At 32.9% G+C, this 19,670-nt stretch overlaps 1 protein-coding gene across 3 annotated transcripts in view; it reads left to right on the plus strand.

Moving 5' to 3' along the window:
- Positions 1–19,670, plus strand: part of ADAM2 (ADAM metallopeptidase domain 2) — a 102,904-nt gene that overhangs the window by 54,046 nt on the left and 29,188 nt on the right. For all 3 annotated transcript variants that reach the window (XM_031950738.1, XM_031950739.1, XM_031950737.1), the window contains exons 10-13: positions 888–969; positions 2,829–2,965; positions 8,267–8,447; positions 19,474–19,560. In XM_031950738.1, the coding sequence (XP_031806598.1) occupies positions 888–969; positions 2,829–2,965; positions 8,267–8,447; positions 19,474–19,560 (487 nt within the window). The remainder of the gene's footprint in view (positions 1–887; positions 970–2,828; positions 2,966–8,266; positions 8,448–19,473; positions 19,561–19,670) is intronic.

Here is a 19,670-nt window from a genome sequence, read left to right on the forward strand (position 1 = left end):
CAGAAGAAGAATGAATAGAGAACAGTGTTACAAAAACCCACCAAAAAAAGGAGTGAATGATTAACAGTGTAAAATATCATAAGATTAAGGACTGAAAACTGATGAAGGATTATTGGAGTAACAGTTACAGATTACTGGTAATCTTGAGTCCTAATTTCCTGTGCTGGAATATTGGAATTATTAGGCCAATTTCACTGAATGGGATGCGCTGTATTATTTGTGTCTATCTCTGTCTAGTAATCAATTGCCAGCAAGAAATTTCTATTTTGAGTTTTATTGTTTTCAGGTAATAAATTTTCTCAGAAAAGAAATCTCATTGATGTTTTCCCTTTAATTGTCTAGATAATAACTTATCCATTCCTCACTATCCTATGCAACTCTTGTCCATTCCCAGTTTTACCACAGAGTGTCCACATGACATACTAAGTGGATTTCACAATTTTTTCCAACTTCATGAGGATGCTAGTGTATCCCAACTTCTTTTATAATCATAAATTTCATTACTAACATCCATTACTTGGGATCTTAGTTCTGTATTTGTTACATGGTGCCTCTTGCTCACACTTACCATGTACCTGCCTTTTCATTATCATTTAACTAATGTTTATTTTTCATTCTTCATAAACTATGATGTTTCCTTAGTCTGACACCCATAAAATTCTATTTCACTTCCTTACTATGTTGTGGAGGTGACCCTGCCTTTTGCAAAGCTCTGCCAATGGGGCAGAAGCTCTAGAAGACTCTACCCATGTTTAAAAAGGCTTCAGCGACAGTTCTGGCAAGAGAATGAGACTACTTTCCAAGAATCAGCTCAAGCATGAGGAAGCTTATTTTGTCTCTTCCTCAAAGATTTGTCTTTTTAATACAGCTTTATTTTTGTGCTTAAGTTATAGGAATAGATTTAAATATGTGGGAGCAACATTTCAAGGAAAGGTGTGTGAAAGAAGCTATGCTGGTGTTGTTGCTATGGTATGGAATTATTTAATTAATATAACTATTATTTATATAGACTGTTGAAATTCTTCCTTACTGTATTCATTGTGTTCCTCATTATTTATCATTATATTTAAATAAAATATGCAATGGATGTCTTGGGGAAACTTTTTCTCTGCTCTTTATAGGTAAAGCTATGGTCCGCCTTCTCCTCTTTTTTCTTTTCTTCCTCCTTTTTCTCCTCCTCTTTTCCTTCCTTTCCTTTTTCCAAGGCAAGCAAGGTTAAATGACTTCTTCAGGATCATGTAGCTAGTGAGTATCTGAGATAGGCTTTTAACTCAGGTTCTCCTAACTCCAAAGTCAGCTCTGTTTACTGTGCTACATACATAGCTGCCCTCCTCCCCATACCCCAACTTCTTGAATTCTTTTCTTTCAAGGTCTGGCTCAATAACTCTTTAAGTAAGCTTTCTGTTAATACCTACAAATAAATTTGATCATTACCTAATCAGATATTTCATGCCACTCTATTTTACATTGATTATGGGTGTATTCATATTCTAAATTTTGTTAGACTTATTTATGTACTTCCTATCCTCTTTAAGAGATTTCAAGTTCCAGACAATTCTCAAATGAAGAAATTGAAACTATTTCTAGCCATATGAAAATATGCTCCAAATCATTATTAATCAGAGAAATGCAAATTAAGACAACTCTGAGATACCAGTACACATCTGTCAGATTGGCCAGAATGACAGGGGAAGATAATGCGGAATGTTGGAGGGATGTGGGAAAACTAGGACACTGATACATTGTTGGTGGAATTGTGAACACATCCAGCCATTCTGGAGAACAATCTGGAACTATGCTCAAAAAGTTATCAAACTGTGCATATCCTTTGATCCATCAGTGTTACTACTGGGCTTATACCCCAAGGAGATACTAAAGAAGGGAAAGGGACCTGTATGTGCCAAAATGTTTGTGGCAGCCCTGTTTGTAGTGGTCAGAAACTGGAAAATGAATGGATGCCCATCAATTAGAGAATGGTTGAGTAAATTGTGGTATATGAATGTTATGGAATATTATTGTAAGAAATGACCAGCAGGATGAATACAGAGAGGCTTGGAGAGAATTACATGAACTGATGCTGAATGAAATGAGCAAAGCCAGGAGATCATTATATACCTCAACAATGATACTGTATGAGGATGTATTCTGAGGGAAGTGGATTTCTTTGACAAAGAGAAGATCTAACTCAGTTTCAATTGATCAAGGATGGACAGAAGCATCTACACCCAAAGAAAGAATACTGAGAAATGAATGTAAACTGCTTGCATTTTTGTCTTTCTTCCCAGGTTATTTTTACCTTCTGAATCCAATTCTTCCTGTGCAACAAGAGAACTATTCGGTTCTACACACATATATTGTATCTAAGATATACTGTGACATATTTAACATGTATAGGACTGCTTGCCATCTGGGGGAGGGGGTGAAGGGAAGGAGGGGAGAAGCCAGAACAGAAGTGAGTACAAGGGATCAGGTTGTAAAAAAATTACCCAGGCATGGGCTCTGTCAATAAAAAGTTATAATAAAAAAAAAGCATTCAACAGCATATTCTAAGTGGCAAAATTAAATCTAAAAAAAAAAAAGAGAGAGAGAGAGAGATTTCAAGTTCCTTGAGGGATTCTATCATTCTTGGAAGTATGTCCAAAGTATAGATGCAGACCCTTAACATAGGAGATGCTTAGTTAATGTTTGCTGAATTGAATTAAATAGTGTTCCATTTAGAGTTTGCAAGTTTATTGTTCATTTTATTTTAATTCTTTCATTTTCCCCAGTAAAATGAATTATTAGATCTTCAGTGTTGGTAATTTTTCTGTTTTTTTTTTAATTTTTAGTATTCACGAACATTAAATCTGGAAGCATTTTCAGTTATTATTGCTCAGTTATTGGGTCATAACATGGGATTAGTTTATGATGATGCTGAAAGCTGTCACTGTACAAGACCTGTCTGCATAATGAACCCGGAAGCAGTGTAAGATGTTTTCTTTAGCAAATATCTATCACAGTAAAATTAAATTTTTGTTTTAATATAGGCATGCATATATATATATATATATACATATATTTAAATATATGGGTGTTTTTATCAGCTAATATTCTAAATGTGGGCAGAACTTATACTATTCATTAACAGTATTGACCAATACCCTCATCCTCAATCAAATTATATATTGTGGAAACAGATGTTGTAGATAATCTATTTAACTTCATTGTATACCTTTTGGCAGAGCCTTATACTTAGGCATGAACTTTTGGTTTAGTCACTAAATACATACTGAATTAAAAAGAACTAGCATTCTTTTACTACTGTGTTGACATGAATAGTAGATGAATGCATATTTTATGTTCCTTGGACTATATAAGATATAGGTATTTAATTCTTATATAAAAATAATTATTATGAATCAATTTATGACAAACACAAACAATAAGCTTTCGTATAATAATAATAAATGTGTTTACCACAATGGACTGCATATTTGACGAATGAAGGAAGTGAACATTGAACTAAGAATAAATAGGTAAGCCAACTGTGATTATGATCCTTGACCAAAATGAAAAGTATCTTAAGATAAGGCTTATGAATCATGACAGTAAGAATATGGGTATTGGACAACTTGAGGATTTAAGGAGGGATCCAATTCACAGAAAAGAAGAAGATGGATTGCAAAGGGGAATCCATCTATACCAGTTACATGTTTTCTTGATTATTGATTTGGTTTCACTTTTCCTGTTTTTCTTCTTTTAAACACTGTCTCATTTGTGTTAATGCCTTTTGTTTTAATATCATATTTATTTCTGAGATATATCCCTTTTTCTCTTCCATATTCACTGAACCATTCCCTTTTAAAAATAGGCTTCTGAAGGGCCTCATTCTTCCCATGTTGAACCTGCTGGGCAGCAGCAAACCTCACTCAGTGTTGGACTTCTCCTAACACACAGCAAGCACTTTATCAATGTTTGTTAACTTATTTTCAGTAGAAGATTGACCACTTGGCCATAATAGTCTCCAATCAAAGGATCACAGATTTAGAACTGGAAGCAATATTAGAGGTCATCTAGTTCAAGTTTCCCATTTTACAGATCTGGGAGTGAAAAATCAGTGGAAGAAAGGGTCTTGCCCAGAGTCACCTAGCAAGGAAATGGCAGTAGTGAGATTGAAACTCAGTTCTTCCTGACTCCACATTCAGAACTGTATCCACTATGCCATGTGGCCAATGGGAGAAAACAAAACAAAACATCTTTTAATCTTGCATAGCTGTTTTATACTTTTTTCTGCCACAACCGTGGCAGTAGCCTGTGGTGGCCACCTCACACCTGAACTATTGCAGTAGCCTTCAGGCAGGTCTGGCTGCCGCAGGTCTCTTCCCGCTTTAGTCCATCCTCCATTTGACCACCAAAATAATTTTTCCTAAAGCTCAGGTCACACCCTCCTCCCTCACTCCATAAACTCAAATGACTCCCTACTGTCTGAAGTATCAAGTACAATATGCTCTCTCTGGCATTCAAAGCCCTTCATAACTCCCCTCCAATCTTTCCAGTCTTCTTACTCCAAGAAACATGCTCTTCATTCAAGTGACACTGGCCTCCTGGGTGTTCCACAAACAAGACATCCCATCTCTCATTCTGGGCATTTTCTTTGGCTGTCCTTCCTACCTGGAATGGGCTAATACTCTTCTACTGACTTTCTTTAATCCCTTACTAAAATCCTATCTTCTAAAGAAGCCTCTCCCAACTATTCTTAATTCTAATGCCTTCTCATTTATTTTCTGTTTACAGAAGTTCTGTTTACACAGTCATCATGTACTACAATTTGTCTGAAATTTACCCCTATGTAGAACTTAAACTTTAAAGGAACATTTCCCTTTTTCTAAAAGGATAAAAATAGCATCCTTTCTCAAATTATGAATTTCATTTTATACCACTTTTTAAAAAAAAAAGTACATAGTAAATTTTGTATGTTACTTTCAAAATTTTCCTGGTTGTTTCCTTTGAACTCAGATCTGTTAAAAAAGAAACTATAGTCCTCTTTTTTCCCTTCATATCACTATTGCTATAGTGATAGCTTTCCTATAGTTTTTTCCCCAATTAAAAACTAAGAAAAAAAAGAAGAGAAAAATCTCATATAACAAATAAGTCAAACAAATTACTTCTCTTTCAAGAGATGGATAATGTAGTTTAGCATAGCTTTTCTAAAAACATGATTGGTCATTGTAGTGATCAAAGTTCTAGAATCTTTCAAAGTTATTTTTCTGTAAAATGTTTTTGTTATTGTATTAATTATTCTTTTGATTCTTCTTATTCTGAATTAGTTTATACTAGCTAGGAATCTCTGAAATTATTTTCATCATATATTAAAGATATAATGTATTGGAATATAAAAAATGGAGTATAAAAAAATACTCCATAACATTTATAAACCACAATTATCCAGTCATTCCCCATTGCCTAAAGGGCAATCTTAGATCCTATTTTAGATTCTAGATCTTTCTTTTCTTTTTCCTCTCTTAATATTCCCTTCAGAGAAGAGGAGTTTGTTCTGCTTGTGACTATTCTGTCTTGGTTTTAGCCTTGTTCTTAACCCTCCCTCTTTGTCTCTACTTGTTTCTCTGTTGAGTTCAATTTATTTCTATACCAAATTGTGTTTGTTTTAAACCCAAGTTTTTCTGTTTCAGAAAAAAATGAAATTTAAATAATGATCATACTTTCCATCATGTTTATATATACTGTCTTACATAGTAAATTCTACTTCATTCTTCCCTCATACAACATCATATTCCTCCTTTTACTCTTTTGTCTCTTCAAATCCTCAAAAAAGAATAAGATCCCTTTAGAGTGAACTGTACTTTTGTTTCTTTTTAATCAGTATATTCTTTTTTATTTTCTTTGTCCAATTTTTGAAATACATACACACACACACACACACACACATATATATATATATATGAAGAGAGAGAGAGAGAGAGAGAGAGAGAGAGAGAGAGAGAGAGTCTTGAAATAAATAGTCTTATTTTTGTTATTAAATCAGGATTGGTTAATTAAACTGTCAAGGAATATATTTCTTATATAATGTTAACCATTTCCTCTTCTAAGCTACCTATTTTCCTTCAAATTCTTTACTCCATTGTTTTTATTTCATTTCTTATTTCTTGATTTATGTCTAATAGGTACTCATAGAGTTCATACCTTTAAATTTTTGCTTGCAGTTGTTAAGTTACTGTCTCCTTTTCTTGGGAAAATCTCTGAATTTCTAAATTTTTTTTTTGCTATAGCGAACAATATTTTTTAGCTTTTGTTTAATTCTATGTTTTACTTTTGTTCACATTTTTCTTAGATTTGTCCAAAAATGAGAAAGGGATGATGAAACTCCTGCCTATATTACTGTCTGTATTTTATAATTTCTGTCTATTTTTACTGTCTATATCTTATAATTTCATTAATTTTTATTTATTTTCCTATTTTATTTAGATATTAAGTTTGCTATCTTTGGTTACTTTCAGCTTAATGTAGTTTTCTTGTTTATCTGTTTTTATCTTGTGAAGTTTTGTTTTTGATCTATTATTTTTCAGTGTCTCCAACAATGTAAGAACATTCTCTAATAATCTATTTCAGTGTTTTATTGTTTCTCTGTTATGGTAAACCCAATTCTTTATACTCTGTCTTTAGTGGAAGGGAGAAAACAACTGATCTCTCTGAGTAAGGAAGCAGGATAAAAATTGAGAAAAATATTAAATGAGAGATTAGAACTTAGATGATCTCTTAAGATTTCTCCAAAACATAATTCTATATACATCTTCAATTATAATGCATATTTGTAAAGTTGAAATTATTATTAAAATAGAGGTATTCTGGTATGATATAAATATGTAGCAATACCATTTTCTAAACTGATGACAGATTGCAATGAGTTCCTTATTCCTTAAAATATTTAGTCATATTCATTCATTTTTTATTTCCTATTCTAGGTTTATTAAGCAATATAACGTCAAAATTCACTCTTTATTATGCTGACGAAAATATTAAATCTCTTTATGAGTAAGGAATCTGTTTCCTTACTCATAGAGATCAGTTGTTTTCTGGATGATTGTACAAAGAATAACAAAAGTCATCCTAGAACATTGCTATTAGTTTGTATATAGTACATTTCCCTTTGCTTGGGTTCATGGAGGACTTTCCTTTTTTTTTTTTCTGAGAGCATTCTGCTTATCATTTCCCAAAGAACCCATATCCCATCACATTTTCCCATATTTCCATCACAAACATATACATAGTTTATTGAGCCATTTCCCTATTGATGGGCATCCTTCAATTTCCAATTTTTATTAAATCTCTTTTGGTATCAATTGGGCCATGGCTCTTATTTTTTTTATAATTTTGACTCAGTGCCCTCTATGTTTGAGAAATGTGATCTTATCAGGGAAACTTGCTTCAAAATTGTTTTTACAATTAGTATTGCTATTTGTATTTTCCTCCATTATTTTTTCTCTCCTTTTACCATGTCTCTCCTCAAAAGTATTTTGGTACTGCCCACTCCTTTCCTGAATATATCCTCTCTTTTATCACTTTCCCTCTCTTTCCAAGTCCCATTCCTTTCCTATATTCCTGCAGGGTAAGATAAAATTTTCTACTCATCTTGAGTATGTATGCTGTCTACTTTTTGAGCCAATTCTGATGAGAGTAAGATTCACTCACTCTTCCTCTCCTCTCCCATTTCCCATCTACCATAAAAGCTTTTTCTCTTTTTTTATAGCAGATAATTTGCACTATTTCACTTCTCCCTTTCCCTTTCTCCCCAGTACAAATAAAGTCAGATCTAAAAAAAATTTCTGTTATGGAAAAAAAGTAGTATTCTTTTGTTCTATAATTGCAGCGAATTTTGATATTAATGATTTTAGCCTAAATAATTCTTTTAGAAAATCCCTTTAGAATTATGAACCAGTACTTCTTGTTTTATAATAATTTATTTTAATTAATTATTTTTTATAAATAACTAGATATTCGATTTATAGGAAGGTTATAGAGGTTATCTAGTTCATCACCTCAATTTGCAGATAAGAAATAAAAATGAATATAAACAATTTAAGGATATTCTGATAATATAACTTCAAAACATTGTACAGTTTTAAGTTTCCCTCTTCCATTCTTTTTGGCAAATTTAACAGCAAAATTGATCATGAACTACATATCGTAGATTCTTCAATATTACATTTTAGTGAAAATGCTTGGACTAGATTTAAAGAAAAAAAAACCTGATGACCCAATTTATTTTTAGGAAGTCCAATGGTGTGAAAGTATTTAGTACCTGTAGTCTGGAAGATTTTAAGAATTTTGTGTCTACCAAAAAGGCTGAATGTCTTCAGAATCGACCACATTTAGATCCATCTTATAGAACTTCCACTTGTGGTAATGGCATCCTGGAAACTGGTGAAGAATGTGACTGTGGCTTAGATCAAGTGAGTGATGGATATTAAGAACTTTAAAAAACATTTTCATCCTGCTTTTCTTTGTTCTTTCTATAGTGCCTTCAGTGAGTTACTCAATAAACATTTTTGAAGTGACTATTTGCCAGGCCCTGTGCTGGGGATACATGTATAAAGAAAGAAAGGCCTTTCCCACAAGGAGCTTACAATATGAGGGGAGACAAAGTACAAAAGGAAGTTGAAAAAAGGGAACAAAGTGGGGTGCAGAGGTAATTCATGTGGAGGCATAATGTAGGAATCAATTAGAAAAGTCCCAAAGTAGATCAGGTTAGATGGTGACCAATGAGAGGATATCTGAACTCAGAGCTCTCCTACAGTGAAGGTTGGAGTTCCAATCGAAGAGACAGATTATAATGATGAGATGGAATCCCAAGGATGATGGGATCTTACAGATCTCACATTTCAAAATAAAAATGATTTTTAGAAAATATATGAAAAAGTATGAATAGTTCATATTTATCATTATTTGATATATAAAACATTTTTCCTGGCCTAGTAAAAGAATCATTAATCTTATATAACAGATAAAGAAGCTTAATAAGGCTTAGTGGCTTCCATACAGTTATGTGGTTTGTAAAGGTGAATCCAAACTTGAAATCAAATCTTTTGCTTCTAATCCAGTCCCTATTCACTATGCTATACTGCCTTTTAGCTTGTCTTTTGTGAAATTGTCTACATTATTTTTCCTCCTTGCCTGTTAACTTATCTTGATAACCATTTAGGTGTAAAAGAACATAGGGAGATAATTTTATCAGTTCCATCTATCAAGAAATATGGGGTCTCTGGATGCCTCATAATACTTCCATTTATAATTCCTCAGCTACAGCTGAAGCTACAGCTTTGCTTAACTCTTTGAAAATTGTAAAAAGTAGCACTTTATAGAATAAATTAATGAATAAGTAGTCATTAAGGGTCTATTAAGTTATTAAGTGTGTCAGGTGCTAAGATACAAGTGCAAAGAATAAAAGCTGGGAACATACACTCAAACCAAGAACCTATACAAACATATGTTTTATAAATACAAAGTCAATAAATACAAATATATGCAAAGAAGTTAAATACAAGAGAGTTTGGGGAAGGAGGCCACTATCAGTTGGGGGAATCAAGAAAGGCTCATGTAGATTAGAAGAGCTGAATATGAAAAAAAGAGAAAGGATCTACAAAGCAGAGATGTGGAGCAATTGTGGGTTAGGGCAAAGGCACAGAGATTGAAAATGGAGTGTTATTAATCATGAACAGAGGAAAGTCTAGTTTGGATGGATCACAGAGTGTAGGAGGGAGAGTAACATGTAATGATACTGGAAAGATAGATTGAAGTCAGTTTCTGAAGAGCTTTAAAAGTTAAATAGAAGAGGGTTTGTTTTGTTTTGTTTCTCTTAGATAATAGAACATGAACAGAGTTTATTGATCAGGGAACTCACTTAAAGAAAATTACTTCAACAACAGTGTATAAGATGGACTGATGGGTTGATAAACTTGAGGCAGAGAGGTCACTTAGGTGAGAGGTTAATAAAGTGTAATCTATGATGTTGTAGTTAGATGTATAGATTTTATAGTTATTTATATAGAAATGGCACTTTAAAGAACTAATGATATTAGTAAGAGAGAAAGTACAGAGAGAGAAGAGAAAAGCCAGGAAAAAAAAAACCTAGGCATAATATGAAAGGTGAGTCAGTAAAGCACAATGAGAAGAATCAGAGAGGTAGGAAGAAATCCAAGAGAAAATACAATCAGGAAAACCCAGACAGAAGAGACTATTATATCATAGATGGTATTCAACAATGTCAGTATAGCAGAAGGATTAAGAATGAGAGAAATAATTCATTTGGACCCCTACTCCATTTCAATCAGTATTAATCAATCATATCAAAGTATATAGGGCACCAGAGCTGTGAGCTGCTTCACTTGTTTAACTATAGGAAGTTAACTGAAACCCCCTCACCCTTGTTTTATCTTGTGATGGTACCAAAACCCAGCATGCAGAAATCACAATTACATGGAAAGTCTCCCAAAATATTTTTGCATCCCCAGAGCAATCACTTACCTAATAGGAGCAGATGACCATCTTATGACCATGTTATTGTGACAGCTTGTGTCATTTCCTTCTGCCTAAATTAAGGAGAAGCCTGTTCATCTTATGTGGGGATATTCTTTGCTTCACCCAAGCTTTGATTAATTTATCTAAATTTATAAGCTCAAGAGCACTCAAATTCTATTTTGGTAAAAATTATATGGCTATAATTTTAATTTTTAAACAAAGATTACCATTTCCTTTTTTTTTTTTTTTTTTTCTTATTTTCACTTTGTTAAGACCAGGGAGATTCAGCAGGAATTGCTGATGCCTCATTTTCAGTCAGCTAGCCACAAAAACTTCCTGCTAGTTAAAATAGTTTTTTTGCCTTTAAATTCTTTTTAAAAACTTTTTTATTTTCAAAATATATAGATAGTTTTCAACATCCATTTTTGCAAAACCTTGTGTTTCAATTTTTTTTTTCTTCCTCCTTTCCTCCCATTCCTTCCCCTAGATGGCAAATAATACACTTTATGTTAAGTATGCAATTCTTCTATACATATTATCATGTTGCAAAAGAAAAGAATCAGATCAAAAAGGAAGAAAGAAAAGAAAATGAAAATGAATAACAACAAAAAAGTGAAAATACTATGTTGTGATCCACACTCAGTCTCTACACACTGCACACATTCTGTATTGTGTATGTGTCTGTTTTGTAAATGAGGTCAAGTTTAGAATAATGAGTTTTTTACTTCAGATAGAAAAAGACCTTATACAATTGGGAAAGGGAAATGTGTCTGTTTTGTCTGTACTATTAGTGTTTTGTGCTAGACCACAGTTAATAGATGTTTTACATAAATTTGTTCTTTTGCCATGATCATCCAAAAGAAATAGGCTATTAAAAAATAACAAAATTTCAAATAAGGCTTAAAAAGGACAAATAGCTTTTTTTTTTTTAACTTTGCTTTTAACACTGGCCACATTGAAAATTAATTGAAAATTAAAATCTAAAAAAGGAAAACAAATTTGTGAAAAAAAATCAAATTTCTTTTATTTCTAAATTATAATTTGGATGGCTTGATAGAGTAATTTGATGAGCTAATGGGATACTATTAAATTTTTGATAGAAAACAATCATAAAAAATTCACAAATCAGTTATTCCTTGATGAGACCTTTTAAAATAACTAGGGATTGATTTAAAATTGAAGTTTGCATTTTAAGAACTGTCTTTTTAGTCATGAGATATATTTTGGAGAGATTCAGTGAAATAGGAATTCTGCAAAGTGTTAAAATAGGAAGACCTTAGGAAATATTAAAGGAGAAATAAGGTTAAAAATCTCATAAGTTTAAACAATCCAATTCAGAATTTAAAAAGGAAACAAATCTGCTAAGTGTAGAGAAGTTTTAAGCTAATTTCTAAGTCTGAAGTTTTTGGTATTTGTGAAATTGGTTTTAATTTTAGGATAGAATAAAGGTGTACTTAAGAAAGTGTACTTAAAGTTGCTTGCAACTTTTAAATAACCAATTTGAGGGCACCAAGTCACCCTTGTTTGGGACTCTAATTTAAGGTGAATATCAAAGTGCTCCCAGAAAAAGAAAGCTTGTTTTGAAATCAGAAAGAAGCTAAAGGTAGAAGAAATTCAATAATACTATTGCTGTTTAAATCAATTGTTTAGGTAAATAGATACACAGTAAAACTTCTGTTGAAATCAATTGGTTAGTGATACAAGTTTGTTTCTTGTGATTTAAACAGGAATATGAATAAAAAAATAGATATAGAAATAAATTAAATTCACACACATAATAGAAAGTGCTTAGATTAGGAAAAAATAAAATTAAATTGAGGATATGGCTTATTGTAAAGATATAAAATACTGAAATTTTGAGATAGAAAAGCAGAACTTTCAAACTACTTAAAGAACAAAATTAATGGACTTAATTTTGAATAATCTGAAAAGAAAAAAAAATTTGTATCCTGAGCCCTTCAAAAAGGTGTATTCTCTATCATATATAGTTTTCCAATAGTACAATTCCTATTACATTCTTCTGCCATAGTTGGATTTTGGCTGATTTCCTTGAACATTGCTAAAATAACTGGATGGATATCTTTCCTGTGTAAAAATAGTTAATTTTGAGGAAATAAGAGGATTTTTCCCCTCTTAACATCATTTTACTAGTTAAAATTTGTGATGCCCTACAATGAGGAACTTGTTTGCTGAGGGAGTTGTTTTTGACTCTATTTGCCTGCCACTTATAAAAAAATAACAAAACTATGTGATCATAATTAAGATCATCTAAAAGCCTTTAAAGATATTTGTATGAATTGTGTGTTTATGACTATTAAGGAATCAAAAAGGGATTCACTAGACAGATTAAGTAGAAGAAAGGAATTGTTATGCCACAGTTCTCTTTTAAGTGTTCTGACTTGGTTTCCCTGAACTAGTTTCCTTTGTCTCAGTTTCCTTAACTGTTCTGTCAAATCCCCTTAGTTGTAAAAACCCACTCTAGTCCATTAAGATTGGGAACCGTTTACTCTAAGGTTATAAATTGCTAGCAAGATAAACAAGAAGAGCAGACCTCCTGTCCTCAAGAATTTATCCCTCTAAAATATTCCCAGATACCTCACTGACATCTTCATCTCTGGGTATTCAGACATCCTGTCTCTGGGCTTTTAGGATTTATGGTCTCCCTCCATCCTGACAGAAGCCTTCCCGCCTTCTTGGTTCTTTGTTTCTAGGGGGTATTTAAGGAATTGGGCAGCTCCTATTAATTGCTGGATTCTTTGAGATGAGTCTCCCCAGCCCTGGGACCAACATGGATTCCTTGGTCCCAGTATATCTTTATCTCTGTCTGACTGGATAATTTGAGACGAGAGTCCTGTCTAGTCAATTATACTCTCCAATTAATAAACTATTGAAAACTCTAATCTCTCTCCTGCCTCAGTTTCTCTGGCATTACAGAATAACATATCATAAGGGAATAAGAAAAGTTAAGAATGTGTGGCTGGGTAAAGAAGATTGGAGTGTAAAAAAAATAAAAAAAAAATAAAAGGAAGATTGGAGTGTATTTGTACTTGTAATGTAAATTCAGGGTTTAAAAGTAAAGGGTTTTGGAGTTTGGAAAAGGAAATTTCAGAGAGGGTCTTAATGCCACTGAAATAGAAAAGATTTAAGAATATTTTTAAGCAATGCCCCTTTGATAGCTGCTTCTTGTGTTCTTCTTCCACTCAATATAAATTAGAAAATACATTTCACAAAATGCATATTGATTATTTTATTGACAAGAAAACTATTGATCTTGCTATATTCATTATTCTCAGTTTTTCTTCCTGGGATTATACTTTTTAAAAAAGGACTGAGAAAAGACCCTCTGACTTGACAATTGAAGAAACTGTTAGCAACTTGAAGAAAGAAATTTCAGTTTGCAAATGATTGATTAGTGGCAGGACTGGAAGTAGAGGCAGAAAACGTAGATAACTTAAGAGGATAGGTAGGGTTCAGGGAAGTTTATTTTGTGTTTTTGTTTTATTTGTTTTTGATGAGAGAAACTTCAAGGAAGTAGGAGAGGAATCAGTTTGTAGTAAAGGGTTGAAGATTTGCCTAGGGGTGGAATGGGTGAGGGGATGGCGCTAGATGGTACAATCTACTCAAGAATACTAGAAGGTGTGGAATAAAACACATATGTAGAAGGATTAGTTTTGTTAAAGAAAGGGGCAAACCTTTTGTCAAAAGTTTGGGAAAGGGGATAGAGAAGAGATAATGTCAAAGAGTTTTGAGATGAAGAATATGAGAGAAGAAGGAATTCATGATAAATTGCTTTACTTTTTTTTTTTTTTTTTTAAAGCAAAGAGAGAGTCCTCAGATGATGGGAGAGGGGTAATGAGGAAAGGATATAGGCAACTTCTGAAAGTCAGCCAATAAGAATTAAGTATATGAGGAAGTAGCTGTGCTAAGTGCAAAAGAAAAATATGAAAGAGACCCTGCTCTCAAAGATTTCAAAGTCTACTAAAAAAGACAACTAAGCTATCTGTCAAAAAAAAGTTATAAATAATCAGTAATGAAAAGGCACTAGAATTAAAGAAGATCTATAAAGGCTACATATCGAAGGTAAATTTTAAGCTGGATTGAATGAAACAAGGAAGCTACAAGACAAAGATGAAATGGGAAAACATTCTAGACATGGGGGATAGTCAATGAAAATGCATAGAAATTAGGAAATATGGAATGTTTTGTGCAAGGAACATTAAAGAAGCCAGTCCCACTGGATTATAGAATATGTAATGGGATATTAAGTATAAGAAGATTGAAAAGGTCAGGTTTTAAAAATCTTTCAACTCCAAAGACAGGGTTTTATATTTGATCTTGGAGATAACAAGACTATCAGAATTCATTGAGTGTGGCAAGGGGAGGTGTTGATATAGTCACACCTATGCTGTAGAAAGATCAATGATGCTGAGAGCAGAATGGACTAGAGAAATTTGTGATGACAAAACATGCAGTAGTCTATTGAAGTAGCCCAGTGCACCATACCAGGGCTATCACAATGTCCAAAAAGAGAAGGGGGCATATGCAAGAGATGTTAGGAAGATAAAACTGAGAGATCTTAGCAACAGATTGAATTTGGAGGTGAGAGAGAGTGAAGAGTCAGGATGACGCCCAGATTTCAAACCTGAGTTACTGGAATAATGATGGTACCTTCTATAGTATTAGTGGTGTCTGGAAAAAAGAGGATTTGGAAGGAAAGATGAATTCAGTTTTGAATGTAATAAGTTTAAGACATATCCAAAATACCTAATAGGCAATTGAAGATGTGAGGTTCATAGAGAGGTTAAGACTAGATAAATAGATTTAAGAATCATTAACATAGAGATGATAATTGAATTAATGGAAGTTGATATGATTATCAAGTTGAAAAAGCTTAGAGGGGAAAAAAGAAGAGGACTCAGGACAGAATTCCTTAGGGCATCCATAGTTGGCAATGTGATATGGAAGAAGATTCAACATAAGAGATTGAAAAGGAGTGATCATATAAATAGAAGGAGAACCAGGAGAGAGTACTATCATGGAAACATAGAAGAAAGTGTCAAGAAGACAGTGATTGCAATGTCAAATACTCCAGAGACACTGAGAAAAGTGAGGATGAAGAAAAGGTCACTAGATCTGGAAATTAAGAGGTCATCAATAACTTTAGAGAGAGTAATTTTGGTAGAATGATGAAACTTGGAAGCTAGACTGCAGAGTCAAACAAAAAGCATGAGAATAAAGGAAGTGAAAGCATTTACTATGTGAACAACCTTCTCCAGGAGTTTAATCATAATTCTTGAGAAAAATGAGATATGGCTAATGGAAAATTGAGTAACATTTTTTGAAGGGTGGGAAAGACATGAAAAAAACTAGTAGGTAGAAGTTTAAGATAAATAAAAGTAGGATTGATATGAACTATCTCTTGATAAAGGCCACATTTTTGAAATACATAGAGAATTTGTAAGAATACAAGTCATTTTCCAATTGATAAATGGTCAAAGGATATGACCAGGTAGTTTTTAGACGAAGAAATCAAAGCTATCTGTAGTCATCTAAAAAATATTTTGGACTATGCTCAAAGAACTATAAAATTGTGCATATTATTTGATCCAGCATTGCCACCACTGGATTCTGTATTCCAAAGAATTCATAAAAAAGGGAAAAAGACCCATGTATGCAACAATATTTGTTGTAGCTCTTTTTGAGGTGGTAAAGAATTGGAAAATGAATAGATGCCCATCAATTGAAGACTGGCTGAATAAGTTATGATATGTGAAAATAATGGAATGTTATTATTCTAAAAATGATGAATAGGCTGATTTTAGAAATTTAGATTTAGAAATCTTTCCGGAAAAAAATTTACATGAACTGATGCTGAGTGAAACAAGCAGAGCCAGGGAAACATTGTACAAAGCAACAGCAAAATTGTGTGCTGATCAACTATGATAGACTTGGTTCTTCTCAACAGTTCAGTTATCCAAGGCAATCTCAATAAACTTTGGTGCATCTAGCGAGAGAACTCTGAAGACTGAATGCAAATCAACACATGCTATATGCACTGTTTTTTTTGTTTTCTGTTTTTCCCCCTCGGGTGTTTTTTTCTTTTTGTTCTGATTTTTCTTTCTCAAAATAATTCATATGGAAATATGTAAAAATTAATGTACATGTATAACCTCCTCAATGTTGCTTTACATGTAACTGGGGAAAATAAAAATATAAAAAAAGAAAAAAGAAAGAAAGCTAATGTGAATAGGAAAAAAAAATCCTTTAAATCGCAATTGACTGGAGAAATTCAAATTAACATAACTTTGACACACTTATCAGATTGGCAAACACACCAAAAAAGGAAAATGAAAAATGTTGGAGGAAATGTGGGAAAACTGGGAAACTAATGCATTATTGGTGCACTGATCTAACAATTCTGGAGAGCAATTTTGAACTATAGCCAAAGTGTTATAAAAGTGTGCATACTTTTTTGGCCCAGAAATATCATTTCTAGATATGTATCCCAAAGAGATTTTTAAAAAGGGGGAAAAGACCTACTTATTCAAAAATATTTATCACGGCTCTTTTTGTGATAGCCAAGAATTGGTTCACCAAATTGGGGAATAAAGGAAAATCTAGCTCTAGTGCAAAGATGATTTTTCTGGTAGAAGAATGAAATAACATGAGATTGGAGGTCACAAAGAAAATAAAGAACATTATTTATGGCTGCAAAGCAGAGAGAAATGAAATGCTAATAGTTTATAATCAGATAAAGAAATCTCAAAGATGAGGCGCATAGAAGTGGAGCATAGGTGAATGATGACAAAATCAAGGCCATGCCCATCTTTGTGTGTGCTTGCGGTGGACAGAGGAAGAGGTCATAGGAAATAAGTAAGTTGAGGATCTGTGAAGTAGGTTATTTGAAAGAATATCACTATATATGTTAAAATCCCTTAGGAAGAAAGCAAAAATGGAAAAGTTAGTAAATATCAAGTGAAAAAAGAAAGTCTGGCTTCCAAAGATTTTACAATATAATGATGGATAAAACAAACAAACAAACAAAAAACCAACCTGCCCCCCCCCCCCAAAAAAAAAAAAAAACATAAAAGGAAGTTGTTTAGAGATTAAGATACCCAACATGAATGTGTGGTAGAGAAATCACAGAAGTACAAAGGAGTACAGCTAAGTGAGAGAAAAAATTTCTTTGTAGAGTCTCTTCCTTAAATGGAAGTTTTGGAGTTCAAAGTTCTATCTTCCAAAGGAAGGGAAGAGAATAACAATGGTGTATGAATCCCAAGATTGTCTTTTAGATGATGAGGTTTTCCCAGTGATGAGCTTTTTGGGATGTGCTAGAGAAGCCTCAAAGTGGGAAATCAAGAGAAAGATTGGGAGGCAGGCCCTGAACTCCTTCAGGAAGTAGGGAGAGGGCAACAACTATATAATCTAGATTGGGTGGTAAATATAGATTGATTAAACCTCTAAGGCAGAAAGGAGGAAAGTGGCAGCTCTCTCTCACCTTGACCTCTGAATCCCAGGGAAAGAGCCAAAATGCCACCAGTGCTGGAAAGAACCAGTAGGGAGGTTGTATTGTCTGGAGGAAAGGGAAAGATTTAAGGTGAAAGCAAGTTTGTCATTCCAGAGAGCATGGTAGAAGAGATAGATCGCTTTAGAGGGAGGAATTGAGGAAAGAGTTTGAGGGGAACCGAAACAAAGGACAATGGAGAATAAGGACAAGGGTGGGAGGGGATGTACTCCTGAGAGTCTTTTGTATCTGTGTGCTTTTCTAAGTATATATTCTTTGCTAGTTTTCAAATTTCTATTAGTTAGAATAACTGGTCTATTAGCAAATTATTCCAAGCATAGCTAAGACTTTGTGTGTTGATAAGTCATTGTTTGGAATAATATTGCCTTCTGATTTAGGAATGTTTGTATTAAATGAAGGAAGCCTACTAACCTCCTAGAGTATATATTTGTATTATGGATGGCTAGAAAAATATTAACGGATTTTTTCTGATTATTTTATATATTGAATTAAAAATATGGATCCACATAACGACCATAAATAAAATATATACAGTGTTTTATGTAAAGTGTAAATGGATGTATCACTGTTATGAGTTTGTATGTTTGTATGTATATTTGTTCCTCTTCTCTCTTTTGATTTTCTCTATCCTTTTGCAGAAGTCACTTTAAGTAGGCCTGAATCAGTCTCTAGCAGGGGTCCTCAAACTACGGCCTTCGGCCAGATGCAGCAACTGAGGACAATTATTCCCCTCACCCAGGGTTATGAAGTTTCTTTATTTAAAGGCCTACAAAACAAAGTTTTTGTTTTTACTATAGTCCAGCCCTCCAGCAGTCTGAGGGACAGTGAACTGGCCCCTTATTTAAAAAGTTTGAGGACCCCTGCTAGGGCCTTGAATGATTCTAAAGGACCACAGAGTATACTTTTCTACCAGATGATTTTAGAGAAATAAATAAGCAGAAAACTCTCATATCAATTGTTTTCTCATTGCATGACTTATAAATAACATGAGTCTTAAATTATTTTAGATAGAATAAATGCTTACATTAAAGTTGTATGTGTGATATTAAGATTATCATTTGTACATGGTTTTTATTTTTTATGAATAATTTACTTTTTTACATATAATTTACTTTTTTACATATAATTTACTTATGTATAATTTGCTTTTACTTTTGTTTTATTTCTTAGTATTTTATTTCCCCTTCATTACATGTAAAAACAGTTTTTAACATTTGTTTTTAAAACTTCAAGTTCCAGATTCTCTTCATTCCTCTCCCCCCACTCTCCATCGAGAATACAAGCAATTAGATATAGATTATACATGTGTAGTTTTGTAAAACAGTTCCATAATAGTCATATACATAGTCTTTAAAAATAGTTTAAAACATTACAATATAATATTTACAGCCAAAATTAGATTAGTCAGAATTTTATAATATTTTATTTATTTTCAGAGTTGTATTATATGCTGTGATACTATGAATTGTAAATTAAAAAGTGGAGCAATGTGTGCCCAGGGAAAGTGCTGTCAAAACTGTCAGGTAAGATCTGTATTATTTCAGTAGATAAATATTTGCTATCCACGATTTTGTAATACTTTTGAATTCATTTTCCATTTTGTTCTGTGTTCCTCCATGCTCATCCTCTCCCT

The sequence above is a fragment of the Sarcophilus harrisii genome, chromosome 2 (assembly GCF_902635505.1).
Source record: "Sarcophilus harrisii chromosome 2, mSarHar1.11, whole genome shotgun sequence".
Taxonomy (NCBI): Eukaryota; Metazoa; Chordata; class Mammalia; order Dasyuromorphia; family Dasyuridae; genus Sarcophilus; species Sarcophilus harrisii.